This window comes from Ctenopharyngodon idella, chromosome 22, assembly GCF_019924925.1.
Source record: "Ctenopharyngodon idella isolate HZGC_01 chromosome 22, HZGC01, whole genome shotgun sequence".
Classification (NCBI taxonomy): domain Eukaryota; kingdom Metazoa; phylum Chordata; class Actinopteri; order Cypriniformes; family Xenocyprididae; genus Ctenopharyngodon; species Ctenopharyngodon idella.
This window is the reverse complement of record NC_067241.1, coordinates 23,205,476-23,223,941: the sequence shown is the minus strand read 5'-3', so window position 1 is coordinate 23,223,941 and position 18,466 is coordinate 23,205,476. Positions and strand designations below refer to the sequence as shown.

At 39.2% G+C, this 18,466-nt stretch overlaps 2 protein-coding genes across 2 annotated transcripts; one reads left to right on the top strand and one right to left on the bottom strand.

Annotated features, from left to right (window-relative positions):
• Positions 1-4,260: 4,260 nt before the first annotated feature.
• On the bottom strand, positions 4,261-9,182 carry mtg2 (mitochondrial ribosome-associated GTPase 2). The gene is made up of 6 exons (XM_051880613.1): positions 8,888-9,182; positions 8,640-8,787; positions 8,166-8,281; positions 7,870-8,088; positions 7,272-7,410; positions 4,261-6,411 (listed from the first exon to the last, which is right to left on the bottom strand). The coding sequence occupies exons 1-6, from the start codon at positions 9,002-9,004 to the stop codon at positions 6,038-6,040; spliced, it is 1,113 nt and encodes a 370-aa protein (XP_051736573.1). The 5' UTR covers positions 9,005-9,182; the 3' UTR covers positions 4,261-6,037.
• A 2,295-nt stretch (positions 9,183-11,477) lies between these two features.
• Positions 11,478-17,711, top strand: lsm14b (LSM family member 14B). Its single transcript, XM_051881015.1, has 9 exons — positions 11,478-11,732; positions 12,226-12,389; positions 12,461-12,596; positions 12,701-12,871; positions 15,195-15,281; positions 15,356-15,517; positions 15,691-15,841; positions 16,280-16,449; positions 17,232-17,711. Exons 1-8 carry the CDS (start codon positions 11,612-11,614, stop codon positions 16,440-16,442), a joined length of 1,155 nt encoding a protein of 384 aa, XP_051736975.1. The 5' UTR covers positions 11,478-11,611; the 3' UTR covers positions 16,443-16,449; positions 17,232-17,711.
• The last annotated feature ends 755 nt before the right edge of the window (positions 17,712-18,466 follow it).

The following is an 18,466-nucleotide window of genomic DNA, read 5'->3' as shown; positions in this document are numbered from 1 at the left end:
ACATATCACATTTATTTTATTGTGTATACATTAACATTTCACAAGAAATACTATATCTATTGTCAGCAATAAAATATTAATTTAAGTTAGTTATTAAATTAATTACTGGCTGACAATTGCCAAAGACCCATCACTCAATAAGTTTTAAAGCTGACGTTTCTTCACTGCGTTCAGTTATTTTACTTGTTGCATATAGGCCTACTCATGGATCCTGTTATTTACAGCCAAATAATACATTACAAGATCTCAGACCCTGTTGCTCATGAAAAAATGATAATACTTGAATGTTTGATGTTGTCAGGGTGTAACTTGAGTGAAAAGATTTGGTTACAAGAGCAAACAGTGCTGAACTTTATTTATTTATTCATTCATTTTTTAAACTGAATTTCAAAAATACAAAATGTAACAAATGGATGTGATCAAAATGCTTTAGGCATCATAAAATTCTCCCGTTGTTCAAACTAAGCCATCGGCCCCAAAAAGTCGCAAATGCCTATATCCAGGTGTATGTATTAGTGCTCGAATGCCTCCAAATTCCCATCTTTCTTGGTATCAAAAGAATCCTCTTTTCTTTTCATAATCAGTGGTGTATAGTATGCTATGATAAAATGCATCAGAATATTTTTACCATGCTTTTGTGCAAAACTGCACAAATTCTCCAGACCAACATAAACATGAAAATAGAGTGACAAGATAGAACAAAGACTTTCTCCCGGTCATCTCTGATTGGTCACCTCAGCGAAATGTGCGTGAACTGTAGGGCCTTAAAGGCTCGGTTTCACAGACAGGGCTTAGCCTAAGCCAGGATTAGGCCTTAGTTCAATTAGGGTATTTAAATAGTTTTTATAAATGTACCCTAGAAAAAAACTTCGCTGGTGTGCATCTTTAGACAAAACAATGGCACTGACATATTTTAAGATATGTCAGTCCAACTTACTTTCAGTTAAGACAGCTCAAACGTGCATTTCAGTCTAAAACTACCTTAAGCCTTGTCTGTGAAAACGGGGAAAAGAGTCCTCAGATCAGGTACATCTTTGCTCAATCTCTTTTGAGACCATAATTTCCGTCTCCTTTCCGGCAACTTTATCTTTAAGTTAACTTTGTTGGATTTAACATGGACCACCCAGAAGAACCCAACCAAACACTTCAGTGCACTCCTGACAAAACCATCAAGAATCCCCAGAATCTACCGCATCTGGACTTATTCAGCAACCGAAGTCAATTCAAGTACCTGTTTGCAGACTTTAGACGCGTTTCCAACTTATTGTGCCCCTTTAAGGTGACCCTGATTCTTTGATGTTTCTCGCAGGTTGTGGTTAACTGTTTGTAATCTTGCCATTCTCTTCTCTCTCTCTCTCTCTTTTTACTTTCCTTTACTTTCTTTATTCTGTATATAATCTTTGCTTAGTTTAGTTGTGTGTAGCCTAACGTAGTTTTATTTATTAAACCATTATATCCACGCTTTATTGTCTCTGTGTTGACGCTCACAAATCAAAGTCTCTTAAATGTTTTTTGATCTAGCTACATGCTATTACCTTGCTAGTACTTTATATAGTTGGGAAAAATTATTCTTTCATGGCCAGGAAGATAATATTTACTAGAATTGATAACTGATTATGTTATCTGTTCCTTTGAACGAGCTGACTAAATAATCGTAAAATTAATTCTGCTAGTCTGAAACTAATCCAAATATTTATAATTAATTATAATTCATTAGAATTAATTATTCCTATTTCTTTTGAGCTAATTTGCTACAAAAACAATTCAATATGCTCTGAAGACGTTTAACAAACAATGTTTATCCACACAAGAAGTGATTACATAAAATAAATACAATGAAATGAAAATGACAGGACAACACAAACATTTATTGAATTCATTGGCTGCACCAATGTCAACAAATGACATTAAGGCTTTAAAACTGAATAGTCTAATTTGTAGCCTATACTTCAGTGACTACTGCAGTGTGTTGACACCTATCATGATCCCTGCCTGTGTTCCCTGTGTGTCCTCTGTTGTTTGTGCACCTCATGTTTCCCTGCTGCTCTTCCCCTTGTTTGTTACCTTGGACACTCATTGGACCACGCCCCCTTGTTAACTCATTATCTTGTTAAGCTTGTTTGTGCCTTTGTCTCACTCATCCCCGTTACATATTGTATGTCCTTAGTAACTGCAATTCTGAGTGTTCCCTGGTTATTCTGATTCCCTGCCTGTTTTCTTGGATTTCTCTGTCTGCCTGTGTTTTTCTGCTTTGTTGTTTGTTTGGACTGCCTTCCAGTGGATTTATGACTCTTTTCCTGTTTCTGACCTTGAGTGTGGATTACCCTCTCAATAAAACCTCCATGCTATAATGCACACAATCATAGTGTATTCATCAAAACAACCAACAAATACACAAACGTACCCACCGCCACACAAAGACATAGGCTCAGATTGACCCACTGCAAGCAACAAATCAACTTACCTTTTTTCTACATTGCATTGCTCATTCTTGCAGTATGTGATCTTTCAAAATCTTCAAGTTTACCATTTCAACACTAGACCACAAGCTCTAGTTCATATGTATGGTAAAATATGAGGGTTTTTGTTGCTTCAGTCGTGGGGTCCATTGTAGTGGATATGTTAAAAGAAATCTAATAAAAAGGTTAGCAAAAAACTTGTTTTTTAGATTCATTTCTACATTGAAGAAGAGCAAATATCAAGTAGGTAAAAAAGTTTTGCTCATTGAAATTTTTTGGAAGTGAAGTTAAAAAATCTTGCTGTGTTTTTGTGTAGTTAATTAAGAGAAGGTGCATGGCCATCTTACTCTGATGGATATGACTTGAACGCACCTGATGTAGTAAACATGACTTCCCAACTCGTAAATACAAACTTCCCAGAAGACCTAAACACCCCATTACATGCACAACTGGAGGCTTTTCCCCAAAGACCAAATTTACACAATTCCTTAGGCAAATCTTATTTAACAGAAACGTAAAATGTGTAATCAGCAGCATGACCTGAAGAGAGGGCGTAGCTAGGGGGTGGCCAGTGCCACCTCTGACTGAAGCTTGGCCACCCCTGTTGAGCAAGCATTTTGACTGCATTATCAGCTGACTTTTTGCCGTTTAAACCAAAGGCCACCTTAGGGCTGGGCGATTTTTCCGATTAATTCGAATTTAATGTTTTGCCTCGATTTTATTATTTTTTTAATCGAGAAATCGCGATTTTGAATAAAAATGTTAGCAAACGTTACAGTTAGACATGGTGACAATACAGCAATGATAACCATATTAGAAGAAGAAAATGATCCGACCTCATGATGGCGCCGGCGCGCCTGATTAACCGCTCTCACGTGACGCTCTATGAACGTAGAACACATCACTATTCTTAAGTGGCTGTTCATTCAGAAATGCGTTATTGCGTTATAAAAATGAGACGCAGGCAGTGGAATGAGAAAAAAGGCAGGGTTATTACACGAGACACAAGTGCAACAGCTAAACATGTCCGACAAACATAAAAACAATAGGACAATGGAATGCAAAAACCTGTAAAGAACTACTGCTGTATGTTTGATATTTCATGTTTGCATGATGGTGACAGGCTGAAAGCTGTTGTTGTTTCTGTTTTTACAAAGCATTTGCTGTTAATAATAGCCTATTACTGGTGTTATTTATTGCTATTACTTTTTGGCTAAGAAATAATTAGCATTTTCTTATTTTATATTATTTCTGAGTATACAGGATGTGTTTAAGGTAAGTTTGTACAACATTTGCCTTCATATTTCAGGCATATTTCTACAAAAATATTTAACAAATTGTTTTACATTTACACCATGTTGATCACTTCATGTGTGGTGCACTTGGAATGGAACTTTTTTTAACCAGATTGTTAATAAAGAGAATGTTACTTAAATCATATTATAGTTAAGTTGACTAGTTAAACAGTTAAAAAAAATAAAAATAAAAAATCGAAATCGTGAATCGGTCAATCATTCTGAAAAAAAAAATGTTATTGTTTTTTGCCATATCGCCCAGCCCTAGGCCACCTACACACTCAAGCAGAACAGCTGCCACTTCACCTTTAATTTAAAAAAATAAGAAGTCAAAATATACATGTAAGTGCTCAACGGTCAAACAAGTCCATCAAGTGCATGTTTACATAGAACAACAATGGAAAAATAGCATATACACGCTCGCTCACAGCATAAATAGGTGATGGCACAAATAAATGCGCAGCATCTGTATTTATACTCTGTAAAGAAAATATAAATGAACACGGTTGCATTTTTAATGAATTTTTAATTTGCGGTGTTTGCTGACAGTTATTTGCCGTTTGATCCGATACATTGGCTACTCAAAGAGCTCTACCAGTTTCACTTACTGTATAAAGGGATCTTGTTTGTGTCAGAGGCTACAATTTATGCCATGCCAAAATTCAAAAAGTTACATAAACAGTGATCCAGTTTTTAACCAGTTGTTAAGGTGCAGTTACATTCCACATTCATTTTAAAGTATTCCACGCAGGCTATGCGGTCAGTTAGATCAGATGCATATTAAATTATTTACTCTAAGCTGGATTCCCCCCCCCCCCCCCCCCCCAACCTTCTAACTTTTGACTACTTACGGTCACGTATACCGGTCTCTTTAGATTCCTCGGCTCATGCAAGTAAAATGATACAGTGACCAAGCTAATTCAGAAATTGTGAAAATGTCTTTCTACAGCACCAGAAGTACCACATTACTGAGGCAGGCCAAAGGTTAAAAGAAGTTTTATTACAAACTTCAGTTTATGGCTTTTAAACCAGAAAATTATAAACAGCGTGTAAATAATTACTCTATTATTTATAAAAATACAAAATACTTTTGCACACTTGTTCATACAGCTGCACCATCCCAAAATAAAGTGACGAGATCCCGACATGAAGAGGATCAGGGTTTATTGTGCGATAACAGGGTTTATTGTGCAGGACTACGCAAGGGTTCATTATCCCTCACTCACATGATCCTCGTGAAAGCGTGAAACGTCCCAGCTTAGCAGCTTCACGTCATGACAACACAGACTGTAAATACAGTAACTGCACATGTTAAAGGATTAGTTCCCTTTCAAATGAAAATTACCTCAAGCTTTACTCACTCTCAAGCTACCCTAGGTGTATATGACTTTCTTCTTTCTGATGAACACAGAGTTATATTAATAAATGTCCTGATGCATCCAAGCTTTATAATGACAGTGAACAGGGGTCACGAGTATGAGCTGAAGAAAGTGCCTCCATCCACATCCATCCATCATAAATGTACTCCACATGGGGTTATTAAAGTCCTTCTGAATTGAAGCAATGCGTTTGTGTAAAAAAAATATCCATATTTAACAAGTTACGAAGTAAAATATCTCCAGACCACCTTCCGTATTCAAATTATGAAAAAAGTGTAAACTGGCGTCGCGTCAGTTACACTTTTTCCATAAGTTGAATAGGGAAGGTGTAGGACGTAGCGTAAGCTTTTTGAAATGCAAGAGTTTTACACTTTCTTCGTACACTGAATACAGAAGGCGGTCTGGCAGAAGCTAGATATTTTACTTCATAACTTGTTTAAATATGGATTTTTTTTTTTTTTTTACACAAACGCATCGCTTCACTTCAGAAGGCCTTTATTAAGCCTCCGGAGCTGTGTGGAGTATGTTTATGATGGATGGATGTGGATGGAAGCACTTTCTTCAGCTCAGACTCATGACCCCCGTTCACTGCCATAAAGCTCGGATGTGTCAGGATATTTATTAATATAGCTCCGATTGTGTCCATCAGAAAGAAGAAAGTCATAAACACCTAGGATGGCTTGAGGGTGAGTAAAGCTTGGGGTAATTTTCATTTAAAAGCGAACTAATTCTTTAAGCATAAGTGACGTAAGTGATGACAACAGTAGTCTCGTATTAACCTGCATAATGTTTAGCTCTCCGATCCCATTTACGGCCACAAGTGCTTTTCTATAAGCAGGTAGGGGTCAGTTATGACAGCATGTGAGCTGAATTTGAACAGAACCTGAAGAAAGGCAGATCTTTGCTAAGACTGACTGCTGTCCTGAGGGTAGCTGTCGTACATGGTTCTCAGGTGCAGGATCAGCTCTCCGGTGTTGTCTCCCTTCAGTGCAGACACGGGAATGACTGTCTGATGGACGCGACTCCTCAGAGTCTCCAGGTTCTGCCTGGCTTCTGGCAGGTCCATTTTGTTAGCCACGATGGCATGAGGTCTGTGGGACAGATGAGGTTTGTACTGGTCCAGTTCGAAGCACAGCTGCTGGAACTGTTCCCAGGGCTCTGCAGACGACATATCCAGCACATACAGCAAAACACGGCAGCGCTCGATGTGCCGCAGGAAAGAGACCCCGAGCCCGCGATTCAGATGAGCTCCAGGAATCAGCCCGGGAATATCAGCGACTGCAGTGGAAAGAAGAAGGGCTTAGTGGTTTGGTGAAACCGATCTGAAGGAAAAGATTAATATTCCTCATGTGCATGTTTTATCATCCAATCAATCATATTTTCATCAAAGAAATCATATATTTTTGTATGTTATGAAAAATCTATTTAGTGTTTCCACTGGCATATACAAATAATAAAGTGTTTAAGTACTTAATAATTTTAAGTGCCACATCTGCAGAGAAACGACATGGCCGAAACGAGGGGCCAAGATTATCTTCTTATAGAAGGTAAATTTCCTCAAGTATGCTATGTTTCTGTAAACTGAGGAACTAGACCTGCAATTTTCCATCATGTGATGTCTACCACAATATGATATACTATACTTTGGACTCCAGCAGCGCTGAGTCCCCTATGATCAGATATCTAATTTTTGCAGCAGTGGCTTCTGTGGTCTACTGGTCTTGGCCATACCAAAAAGGGAACTCATTTATGCCCATGGTTTTTATAAGGGTGATATATAGTCAGTCTTGACTCAACCTTTTGCACTTTTAGCTTTCTGGCTTAAAGAGAGCTCTTGACTTTATTTTTCCTTAGGCAAGAATGTTTTACTCCGACTTTATCCATATTTTACTTAGATTTTGACTTATATTATTTCAGATATTAGAAATTGATTTCTAAATGTTCATGTTATTTTTGTCAACTTTCTTTATTAAAATTTGAATTTTGATTATTCCAAACTAATATTTTTATCATTTATTGTTTAATCATTTACTATTAAAAAATAAAATTGATTTAATCAGCTGACCTGGATCTCCTCATTGTATTATGGTTCATCTGTTCTGTTGACAAGAGCAAATACTGAAAACACACACACACACCTGCCACCTGCTGGTGGTCTCTGTACTGGACGATGCCCACATGAGGCTTGAGCGTGGTGAAGGGGTACGCAGCCACAGCCGGTCGGGCGTTCGAGATCGCTCGCAACAGAGACGACTTGCCTGCGTTTGGAAAGCCAACCTGCTCAGAAACATGAAACAATCACAATCAACAGCCATGTGCTTCCAGTCAGAGAAAGACAGATGTAATAATCCTAAAACTTGGGGGTGTGACAAGATCACGTGAGAATAAAATGTGATGAGATTTCTTGTCGAGGTGAAAAGCTGTCTCGCGATAATGCCATGATGGAGTGTGAGGGTGAAATTAGGATAGAATATGCCACCGCTACATTTACATTGTGCCTCCACTGTTAACAGTGTGTAGAGCAGGGGTGTCCAATCCTGGTCCTGGAGATCTACAAACCTGCAGAGTTCAGATCCAACCCTGATCAAACAACACCTGTCTACTTATCAACTGCTACTGAAGATTTTAATTAGCTGGTTCAGTTGTGTTTGATCAGGGTTGGAGCTGAACTCGGCAGGAATGTAGATCTCCAGGAAGAGGACTGGGCACCCCTGGTGTAGAGTATGAAGCTCTGACCAGTGCGGCATGGGCCATGGTGCGCAGCTCCAGCCGAACCACTCGCTCCTGGCCCTTCTCTCCCGGCGTGGCCGTCAGCGGCGCTCTGTTCTCATTAGACAGGAAGAAGCGGTTCCCCTTCCCGCCGGCACCTCCGTACGCCACGGTGTACAGCTGGTCATGGAGCGAGAGGTCCGCCAGCATCTCACCCTCTTCTTTTACAACAGTGCCCAGAGGAACCTGCGGGAAAAAGTGTCACACGAAACAGGTCTAAAAGCTGCTGGTAAACCCTGCGCGTGTTTTTAAGGGAAACTCACTGTGATGTAGGTGGGGCTGGCATTGCGTCCGAAGCGGTTTTTACTGCTTCCTGCCTCTCCGTCTTTCCCACGATACACTGTTGACACGGACGACAGTGACTTCACCTGCCGGTCCACTGCGAATGAGAGCAATCAAGCATTCAAACCTTTTGCTACGGAGAAGTTTAGTTCAGCTGCATCCCATTTCTCTGGGGTTTTCTACACGTTAATTAGAGTAAATCTGTGTCAAATTCAATTTGAAAAGACACACAGCTGTCTATACAAGGTCTACCTGCTGAAAAAAGCACATCAGAGCACAAAGCCAAAGCCTGAGGTCAAAGGAATGGTCAACAAACCTGCTGCACTTAAGGTTTCAAGAGTACACTGGCCACTATATTTCTGAAATGCAGGACCTTTGGAACAACCAGGACTTCTCCTTTGACAAAGGGGTTCAGCTGACAAACAAAGTGTGGTATCACTGGTTTAATGCATTACCTCTGATGATGATGTCTCCTCCAGCACCTCCATTCCCCCCATCTGGACCTCCCCACTCTTTCCAAGGCTCGCTGTGGAAGGTGGAGGCTCCATCACCGCCCGATCCCGCCACAACCTTCACCCTGCGATGATCCACGAAATAGCGGCTCTGTGAAGAGGAAGAGAGGGGAGTCGTGATGTTAACGTGTGTGTGTTCTCTCTCTCTCTCTCTCTCTCTCTCTCTCTCTCACACACACACACACACACACCAGCTTCTTCTCTGAGAGCTGGGCTGTCTTGTGTTTGTGTGCTCGCTGGATCAGCAGTCCTTCACACACAGTCCTGCCGCACATCCGCAGCAGCTTCAGGTTGTTCTCAAACAACATGCCTAATGCGGCTTAAAACAGCTGAAGATACGGCGAGCGTCTGCTGTAACTTCATCTAACCGTCATGTAAATAAAACTTAACGCGTTCAATAAAACAATCATAAACCATTAATCACCGCCTCAAAAGAACTTCTTCTTCTTTTGATGTTTTAATGGCGGTTGGCAAACCAGCTTATGGTGCATAATCCGCCACCTACTGGGGTGGAGTGTGAGGTGATGATATCAAGGGAAATAATACTACTTAAAAAAATACCTATATTTTGTTATATAGCTTTGTTATTTTCAGGAAATTTATAAGAGCTTTGTATCCTTTATGAAAACTGTTTAATACATTCTGTAGTGACATAGAATTAATGCCTGCAGATTTTAATTCCTCTTTTAACTGGAGTCTTTCCCTTTCATATGCCCTACAGTTAATCAGCACATGCTCTACTGTTTCTGGAAGTCCAGAATGATTACATGTGTTATGTGTATGTCGACATTTGCATGCTTAAGTGCCTGTTTCGCTATCTTGTCCACCCCCTCATTACCCTCTACTCCAACATGAGCTGGCACCCATAAAAATTCTGCTATAATTCTCAGTTGGCAAATTCGATACAAACTTTGCAATACTTCTATTAATATATCTTGTCTAGATTCTGATTTTCCACTCAGTATTGTAAGTGCAGAATATGAATCTGAACAGATTACAGCTGTTGTTGGTTGTATTTCTTCCACCCACTGTAAGGCTATCTGAATAGCGATCATCTCTGCTGCATACTGATACATTATCAGCAGTTCTTTTTGCAGATTTATATTTAAAATGAGGAACATAAATGGCAGCACCTGTACGCCCAGTTTCTGGGTCTTTAGAACCATCTCTATAAATTTGTAAAAAATTGAAAGTAATAGCTATCTGAATGCTGCTGCACTACTATCTCCTTCGGAACATATTTCTGGTTTCCATTCATTAATTTAAATATTTGCAAATCAACTGTTGGCATAGAGAAGAGCCAAGGTGGACAGACTGGCAGAGCCACCGTGGGGCTAATATCAATATTACTGATTCCTATTTGTTGAGCATGCTTGCCTACAGTCCAGCCAAAGCTTTTCAAACATTCCCAGCAACTCTCCAATATTTTTTTTAACCGGATGATTTGTAAAATTACCTTTAATACCAGTCCAGTATACCATTTTAAGCTGAACTTCACGAATGTCTATTGGCATTTCACTCATTTCTACCTGTAAAGCTGTCACAGGAGAGGATCTAAAAGCTCCACAACATATTCTAAGGGCTTGGTTTTGAATCACCTTTATCTTAGTAGAGAGGTTGATGCTGAGCCATATATTATTCTACAATACTCAACTGATGACCTAATTAATGCACAGTATATACTTTTAAGAGAATGCATTGTAGCACGCCAATCTACTCCTGCCAAGCACCTCAACACATTGACTCCTTTCTCAAAAGAACTGAAATGACCCCTACTTCTTCTTCTTCGTTCTTTCACGGTTTCTTCCATGTGGTTTCTTCAGCTGTAGCCTACTGGTTCATTTCAGCAATACTGGTTCATTTCCGCCACCTACTGGAATGAAGTGTGAAGCGTTGATGTGGACAAAATATTACTTTGTGCAATTTTCTGTTGCACAAAATATATCATATTATATATATAATTACTTTAAAAGAACATTATAAGAATCATTGAATGTTTATTTATAAACATATACATTACTGTAAAATACTGCTTATTTTTATTACATCTCAAAGTTGGCTTTTCATGATATGGTCTGTAAACTAGGGATGGGTAGTTCGACACCCGTCCCGAATTTTCGACACACTAGTGCTCCGAAACAGTATTTGTGCATTTGTGTGTGTATTTTTTTTTAACAATGTGCATGTTTGTGTTGTTTTGTAAGGAACACACAAAAAATGGTGCAATGAAAAAAAATTGCATATACCTAATTTATTGGCGTATTAAACATTCTATTTAGAAGGTGAAAAGATACAAGTTTGATGCGAGTAAAAATGAAGAACAGAAAGTCTTTATTGTCATTGTATTATGCAAAATGCAATGAAATTTCGCTGCACACACACGCACCGCCATCTTTCTAATATGGTTATTATTAAATATTCAAATAAACCTTACAATGACATCCCAACGAACAAAACTGAATGACACAGGTGGTGTAGTAATTTTTATTGACCACCAGATGGCGAAGTAGAGCATTGTTTCAAAAGCTTCGAAGCAACAACGCAGTTTGTTGTAAAAGCCTCACTGCTTCAAAAGCTTCATTCGGCACATCCCTACCGTTGTCTTTTTTCTTTCCACAAAATAATTTTATTAACCATTTTATAAATTAAAAACGCTGTATTTTTCAGTTTACGAAAGTTTACTAACGAAACGCAAGCTGCGTGAAAACGCAGATCAGGTGCAGCGGGTCAAATGGAGGGCGGGGTGAGGGAGTGAGTCCTCTCTATAAAGCACACTAATGAGTGAGCTGCTCCCTTACTAGAGCGAATTGTTTAGGACGGTCATGGTGCCAGTGTTGCAGGTGTCCGTTTGAACGGGGGATTTAGCCTGTGTTTGAGCCTTCTTTAATTAGCTTAAGTCGTTTAGTTTTGAGATAATGAGCAGCGGCACTCCTTACATCGGCAGTAAGATCAGTCTGATCTCTAAAGCTCAGATTCGCTATGAGGGAATATTATACACTATTGACACTGATAACTCGACCGTGGCCCTGGCGAAAGGTGAGTGTCAGAAGGCACATGGATGTAGCCCATAACACGCATCTAAAAGCACAGTGTTGAAGTGGTAAACTTATATCAGTTTTCAAACGAATTAGTAATAGGCATCCACCAAGAAATCGTCGGATTTTTATCAAATTAAACGAAGTTATTTTGATCCACTTCCCTTCAATGATAAAATCAAATAGACGGTTATTAAAACTTTTAAACAATGTTAATGTATCACGTGTTCACAGACGTCACTAATGAATCTAAAACGCTGCACTCGAGCAAATTAGACCGGAAACCTAGTTATGATCAAATGTAATAGAACCTCCTTATCATTTGATAAGTCTTATTTGAGTCAACCAGTTATAAGACTGGACATTGTTGAAGGAAATGGACGTTTGGTTGAGTTTGAGCTCTGATGTTCTTGACTGTTTTATAAGGTGTACCACATTGTTTTATTTGACCATGACACAAAGCTGTAGCTGAAGATGGTCTTTGTTTTTGTCAGTGAGGTCTTTTGGAACAGAGGGGCGACCCACGGACCGGCCTGTGCCACCGAGGGACGAGGTCTTCGAGTACATCATCTTCAGAGGAAGTGACATCAAGGATATCACGGTCTGCGAGCCTCTGAAGATTCACCACAGTCTTCCTCAGGACCCTGCTATTGTTCAGGTTTGTTTCATTCCACATGAGTCTCCCCAGCACATTTCAGAAGGCAGGGCTGATTGATTTCCTTTCATTAGTCGTCTGTGGGGGCGTCGTCTGTTCACTACCCATCGCAGGGCAGCTACAGCCCGTACAGAAGCATGCTGCCCTCCTACAGCCAGCTGGCGGCCAGCTCTCTCCTCAACCAGCAGTACGCAGCGGCGCTGGGCCTCGGTAAGCTGGCGCCGCGCTTCACTGACACACCACCCGTCTGAGCAGCCAGTGGGGATTGTGTGAAATCATGACCGCTCATCTGTGTCTGTGTGTCTGAGTATCAGGTTTGCATGGTGTTCCGGTGCGGAGGGGTCCAATGGTTGAGCAGGCTGTTCAGACTGTGCCTGCAGAGAAAACCACACAGAAGGGTTTGACCGGCGCGCAGCAGCAAGGTGGAGAGACGGGCCGAGCGCAGAGGGGTGTCCGAGGAGCCCAGAGAGCTGCTGCCTTCAGCGGTGAGTGATTCAAACACAAGGTTAACTTACCTTCACAAACCCTGAGCTTTCAGCTGCTTAACCCAAACATGGCTTACTCATGGTGTTTGGTGTCTGGACACTGTGAACAGTCATTCTTAAAGGGTTAGTTCACCCAGAAATGAAATTTCTGTCATTACTCACCCTCATGTGGTTCCAAACCCGTAAGACCTTCGTTCATCTTCGGAACACAAATTAAGATATTTTTGATGAAATCCGAGGGTATCTGATCCACGCATAGGCAGCAACGTCATTGCACCCTTTGAGGTCCAGAAAAGTATTAAAGACATCGTTAAAATAGTCCATGTGACTGCAGTGGTTCAACCTTAGACTTTTTGTGCGCAAAAACATAGTACTGAGTCGGCGTTCGGATGTAAACACCGAAGCTCTGCACTGTGTTCACAGTGTAAACCGTGTAAGACTGACAGGGAAGAGAAGACATTATTGAATTAAGTTATTTTCATTTGCTTTTGCACACAAAGTATTCTTGTTGCTTCATAACATTAAGGTTGAACCACTGCAGTCACATGGACTATTTTAACGATGTCTTTAATACTTTTCTGGACCTCAAAAGGTACAGTGATGTTGCTGCCTGTGTGTTCAGAAACCCTCTGATTTCATCAAAAATATCTTAATTTGTGTTCTGAAGATGAACAAAGGTCTTACGGGTTTGGGACGACATGAGGGTGAGTAATGAATGACAGGATTTTCATTTTTGGGTGAACTAACCCTTTAACCGATGACGGAATCAAACTGATGCTGAGAAGGTCTGCCTACTACTGTCCATTTGTTTAATAGTGGTTTACTACAAACAGCCTGGGTTTGCAAAGATAATGCAGCTATGTTTAATTTTATTAGGTTTAGCCATTTTGTTCTTCCACATTTGATAACATGGTGTCACATGTAGACCTATGCGTTGCTTTTTTTTTTTTTTTTATAAGTTATTTCAGATTTCTCTTTATGCTTGGTCAAAAATTCAATTCAGATCCACAGCGTACGAACTAAATGTTGTGAACGTTGGGTTTGGTTTGTGAGGAAGTAAATATTTTGTCATAATGCTGTGATCTGTGCTGGGGGTTTCAGAGCAGGTTGTGTCCCAACACACACATTACTGCTCACTAGTGTTCAAGTGTGCGTGAAGACCGCACATGTGGCTAGAGCTTTTGATCACACTTGTTGTAAAAAATAGTTTTATTGAAAGCTTTATTTACACATTTTGATTTAATATTTTCTTTGCATTTAAACTCTTGAATTCTGAAGTATTGCATTGAGCACTTGTTTGTTTGCCTCTTTGACAAATTGCTTGCTGTATTCCTCATTTGTAAGCTCTTTAGATAAAAGCGTCTGCAAAATGAATAAAAGTAAATGTCTGTTCAGTCCTTATGTAAGAGGACACATTGATTGTTGTGCTCCTAATAAAGTTGCAAACGTTTTCCAAAATACATGTACTCCTTCACCAATAAAATATCCAACAATTTGTTTTACTAAATATGTATTATGTAATTTAACATACCCTGGGAACAGTGTTCCTCATCTTGTGACATCTCGCATATGATTTCCTTTCCTGATCATGACTGATGGGTTACGCTTGTCCTCAAATGCAGGTCCTGTCCCAGTACACCTTATTTGTGATGTAAGAGTCGTTTGTAAATTGAATGTGTCTGTCTTGCCGTTTCATCCACTTCCAGTTATTTTAGCTGTACAACAACAGGAACAAACTGATTTCTTACCATAATCATTAGAATGATGTAATTGTAAGCGCACTGGTTTAGTGCAAACCATTTTACCACTTACTGCACTTATTCTCATTATTTCCCTATAGCGGTTAATGAATCTGAAGTCTCTCACATTCACAGAAAACTGCTTCCGCATTGCAAAATAAGGATGATACACACACTTGCAGTAACTAAACACACACTGAACCCACACTAACTCTAAAACCACTTCAGAACAGTACTGAGGCCAAGCGTAACCCAGCATTCATCACGTTCAGGAGCTTGCGCGCCCCGATTTCATGACGTGTCTTGTAAAACTTAACAGTGCAAGTTGCAGAGATTATATGTATCTTGTAAAATGTTTGCATGCACTGGTTAAGCGAGTCTTAAACCGCTTGTGGTCTTCATGCCCACTTTAACACTTTAGACACAATCTGGAAATGTCACGAAGTAGATGAGTGAAGTGCAGAGACTGCAATTGTGGGTATTGAGACAGATAATTAACTTAACCTGCTTTTTAGGAAACCCCCATGTTGTTGCTTGAGCTTCAGAAAGATATGCGTTTCCATTTTCTCAACTTTGTTCTGCAGGTGATTCATCTGCACAGCCGGGCGTCTTGAAGGGACCGAGTCAAGCTAATGACGAGAACAAGCCTCCAACCAGTCGCAGAAAACCGGGTAAAGAGGGTTGTTCTGTTTTAATGACACGTTTGTTGACAGACCGTCTCATCTATATGTGAGGTGTCTTACAGGAACTCGCCGGTCCAGGAACCGCGGTCGAGGTCAGATCCTTGTAGGCAGCACGAAGCCCAGCACTCTGCAGTTTGAGTCGGACTTTGATTTTGAAACGGCAAATGCTCAGTTTAATAAAGATGACCTGGAGAAAGAGATTGAAGACAAGCTCAGTGTTGAAGGTATTTCATTCTGACCAGATGCTCTTGAAGGAAGTTAAACACTTGAGGTTCAGGTTGCACACATGCCCTTGAACATCTTTCTAAATCCACCCTGCAGAATTCACCGTTCTTTATTTCCATTTGAGCCGGCAGTGATTAGAAGCATCTCATGTGTTTCTCCACTTTCCTGTCAGAACCGAAGGAGACCCCAGAGGAAGGAAGTGATAAAGAGCGGGAGAAGCCTGAGAACGAGAGTGCCATTAAAGAGGATCCGCTCGGGCCAAAGTGCTTCTACAATAAAGCTAAATGCTTCTTTGATAACATCTCCTCAGAGCTCAAGTCCAGGTATAACCCCAATGTTGGAAGACGTTTCTATCAAACCTCAAACTGATGGGACCAAATTGTTTATACCCATTTCAGAATAGGCAATTCCAGGATTACACAAGTTTTTAATACTAGAAGATCTGCCAAAATGTTCCTACTGTCAAAACTCTATCATTGAAATGTTTTATTAGATTGTGCTGGTTTTAACCAAGTTAAACCAAAATTTGGAGTTCAGCAAAAATAAATTGTAAACACTTGATATAGTTTTATCACAAATTTATCTCGCCATGAAAATAGCCACAGAAGCTGGCATGGTGTTTTTTAAAAAAAAAAAAAAAAAAAAAAAAAAAAAAAAAAAAAAAAAAAAAAAAAAAATCTAACAAGTCCAGGTGTAACCCATCCGACTGTCTTTCCAGCTGGAGCATTTCTCGTCACTAAGTTGTTTTGTTTCTTCTCCAGACGCACCACATGGGCTGAGGAGAGAAAGCTGAACGTGGAGACCTTTGGGGTGCCCGGGCGCTATCTGAGAGGCCGTGGTTTTCGGGGGACCTTCAGAGGGCGACGGGGCAGAGGGGCAGTGCAGCGTCCTCTTCCACAGAGAGTGGGCAGTGGACGGCTGTGAGACTGACGTGAGTCGAACTCTGTGTAACTGAACAGGGCAGCACTGTGAGAATGGAGGATGTTTTATTGGGTTCTCTCTTAACTAGTTTTGTCAGCTATTTTAGGCATGTGTGAAATGCACTTAGTTTTTATCATTTAATTAACCTTGTCCTGTTTCTTAAGTGTCTGAGCATTTTTGTCTAGTTTGTCAATGAAAACTTGGTCACATTTTCATCATGCTGCATAATGGTTAAATTGATAATACAGATTATTTTGCTCAATTATAGTTGGTTATAATACATATGTATTTTTTACATTTTCATTAGAATTATTGCACTTTCAGCTAAAAGCACAAATCAAGAGTGATATTTTACCTCATCTAGTTTCCTGTTTTGTCAAAGGCTATTTATCATATAGGCCTACTGGTAAAAAACCTTCTCAAATTTAAAATGGTGAAATACCTAGTAATCCAATAATTCCAATGTTTTTCTATTAAAACAACAGCTAAAAAAAAAAGCTTCGTCTCCCAGAGGTACTCTTTACAGATTTACACTTCAGAATGTCTCAATTGACCCCATTTACTTAAGTTTAGAAATTAAAACAAGAAATGTGTTGATTTAAAAGCATCAGTGTGTTTAACGGAGACGTGGTCGACCTCTTGTGGTCTATCATCATAGGCTCTTCTCACCAACCACTCAGTTCCTAATGCATGATTCAAATTACACCAGCACCTGCAGTTTCATGTTGATTTTAAGTTAATGGTTACTTCTATGGATTAAACTTGCTCTTCATTCATACCTCTCTCCTCCAGATGTGTTGCCTTCCTGTGGGACAGGGCTGACTTGGTCTTGTCTGAGTTTGATTCAGTGTCCAAAATCTTCAGTGGCTAATATTACTAGAATTTTTCTCGTCATCAAACAACCACATCCTGTAAAAAATGGCTGCATTGATTGTTACTTTTTCATTTGACATTAAAATGGCCTTTTTCCTTTTTGTTTCATGTATGTGAAGAACCCGCAACTTTACTATGTGAATGCACCTGAATCTATCAGTGATTGTTGCATTTGAATTGGGATAGCACTTTTATTTGTATGTATGGCCAGTTATTTGGTTGTACAAATATGTATGTAGATGAAGTAGATAAACTTCAGTCTATGGTATGTGATGATCCCCAATACATTCTTATTTATTACTATAATTTTCTTTTTTTTTTTTTTTTTTTTTTTTTTTTGTAAAATTGTAAGGGGATCTTGTTCTTGATGGTAATTGTTAATAAACATAGGAAATAAAATCTTGAGTCTGTATGCTTGATCAAGAGGTGTGGTGGTACACAAGTTTTATGGATATTATTATTATTATTATTTTTTTTCTTTCAAATTAGCACTTAACCCTTAATGAGTATTTATATTCAGCTAAGTCCATCATATATTTGGTTTAATTGGTGCTTTAAGGCAATATGCACATTTCTAAAGGCTGATGTCCCTTTAAGGGTTCTGCCCCACTGAAAGGTATTGTACCCTTGTGTGTGTGGTTTTTTTTTTTTTTTTTTTTTTTTTTTTTTTTTTTTTTTTTGGCACTCCCCCCTGATAGTAGGGGTGGGCGATATGACCAAATTATTTCACGATATGAGATTTTATTTCACATTTACGATATATCACGTTATAGTAATTTTCTCATTTCTGGTATTAAAAATAAGAAAAAAGGAACATTACAAACAATAGGACAAATACAGCATTACAAACTAAACTTGTTTTTTAGGAATAATCAAAAGTAAAAATAAAATATTGCATAGTCTTCACTGTATGAAATAAATACAAATTCTTATTAAAGCTTAGTTATTCATTCAAGAGCAAGTTATTTTCTGTTTGATTCATATTAATGATAGAGCACAATGGCAAATCAGTCTTAAACAATCATAAAATACTCAAACATTAAGTAAACCTTTTAGGATGGGACCAGAGCAGACTGGAGTAATGATGCTGAAAATTCAGCTTTGATCACAGAAATAAATGACAGTTTACTATATATTCACAGAAAACTACTGTT

What these genes read in the sequence shown, in the direction of transcription:
- mtg2 (XM_051880613.1), bottom strand. Translation starts at nt 9,004, where the DNA reads ATGTTGTTTGAGAACAACCTGAAGCTGCTGCGGATGTGCGGCAGGACT. An exon ending in CCAGCCCCACCTACATCACA is followed by an intron (nt 8,089 to 8,165) that starts GTGAGTTTCCCT and finishes TTTTTCCCGCAG; the next exon opens with GTTCCTCTGGGCACTGTTGT. An exon ending in CCATGGCCCATGCCGCACTG is followed by an intron (nt 7,411 to 7,869) that starts GTCAGAGCTTCA and finishes GTTTCTGAGCAG; the next exon opens with GTTGGCTTTCCAAACGCAGG.
- lsm14b (XM_051881015.1), top strand. Translation starts at nt 11,612, where the DNA reads ATGAGCAGCGGCACTCCTTACATCGGCAGTAAGATCAGTCTGATCTCT. An exon ending in AGGACCCTGCTATTGTTCAG is followed by an intron (nt 12,390 to 12,460) that starts GTTTGTTTCATT and finishes TCCTTTCATTAG; the next exon opens with TCGTCTGTGGGGGCGTCGTC. An exon ending in AGACAAGCTCAGTGTTGAAG is followed by an intron (nt 15,518 to 15,690) that starts GTATTTCATTCT and finishes CTTTCCTGTCAG; the next exon opens with AACCGAAGGAGACCCCAGAG.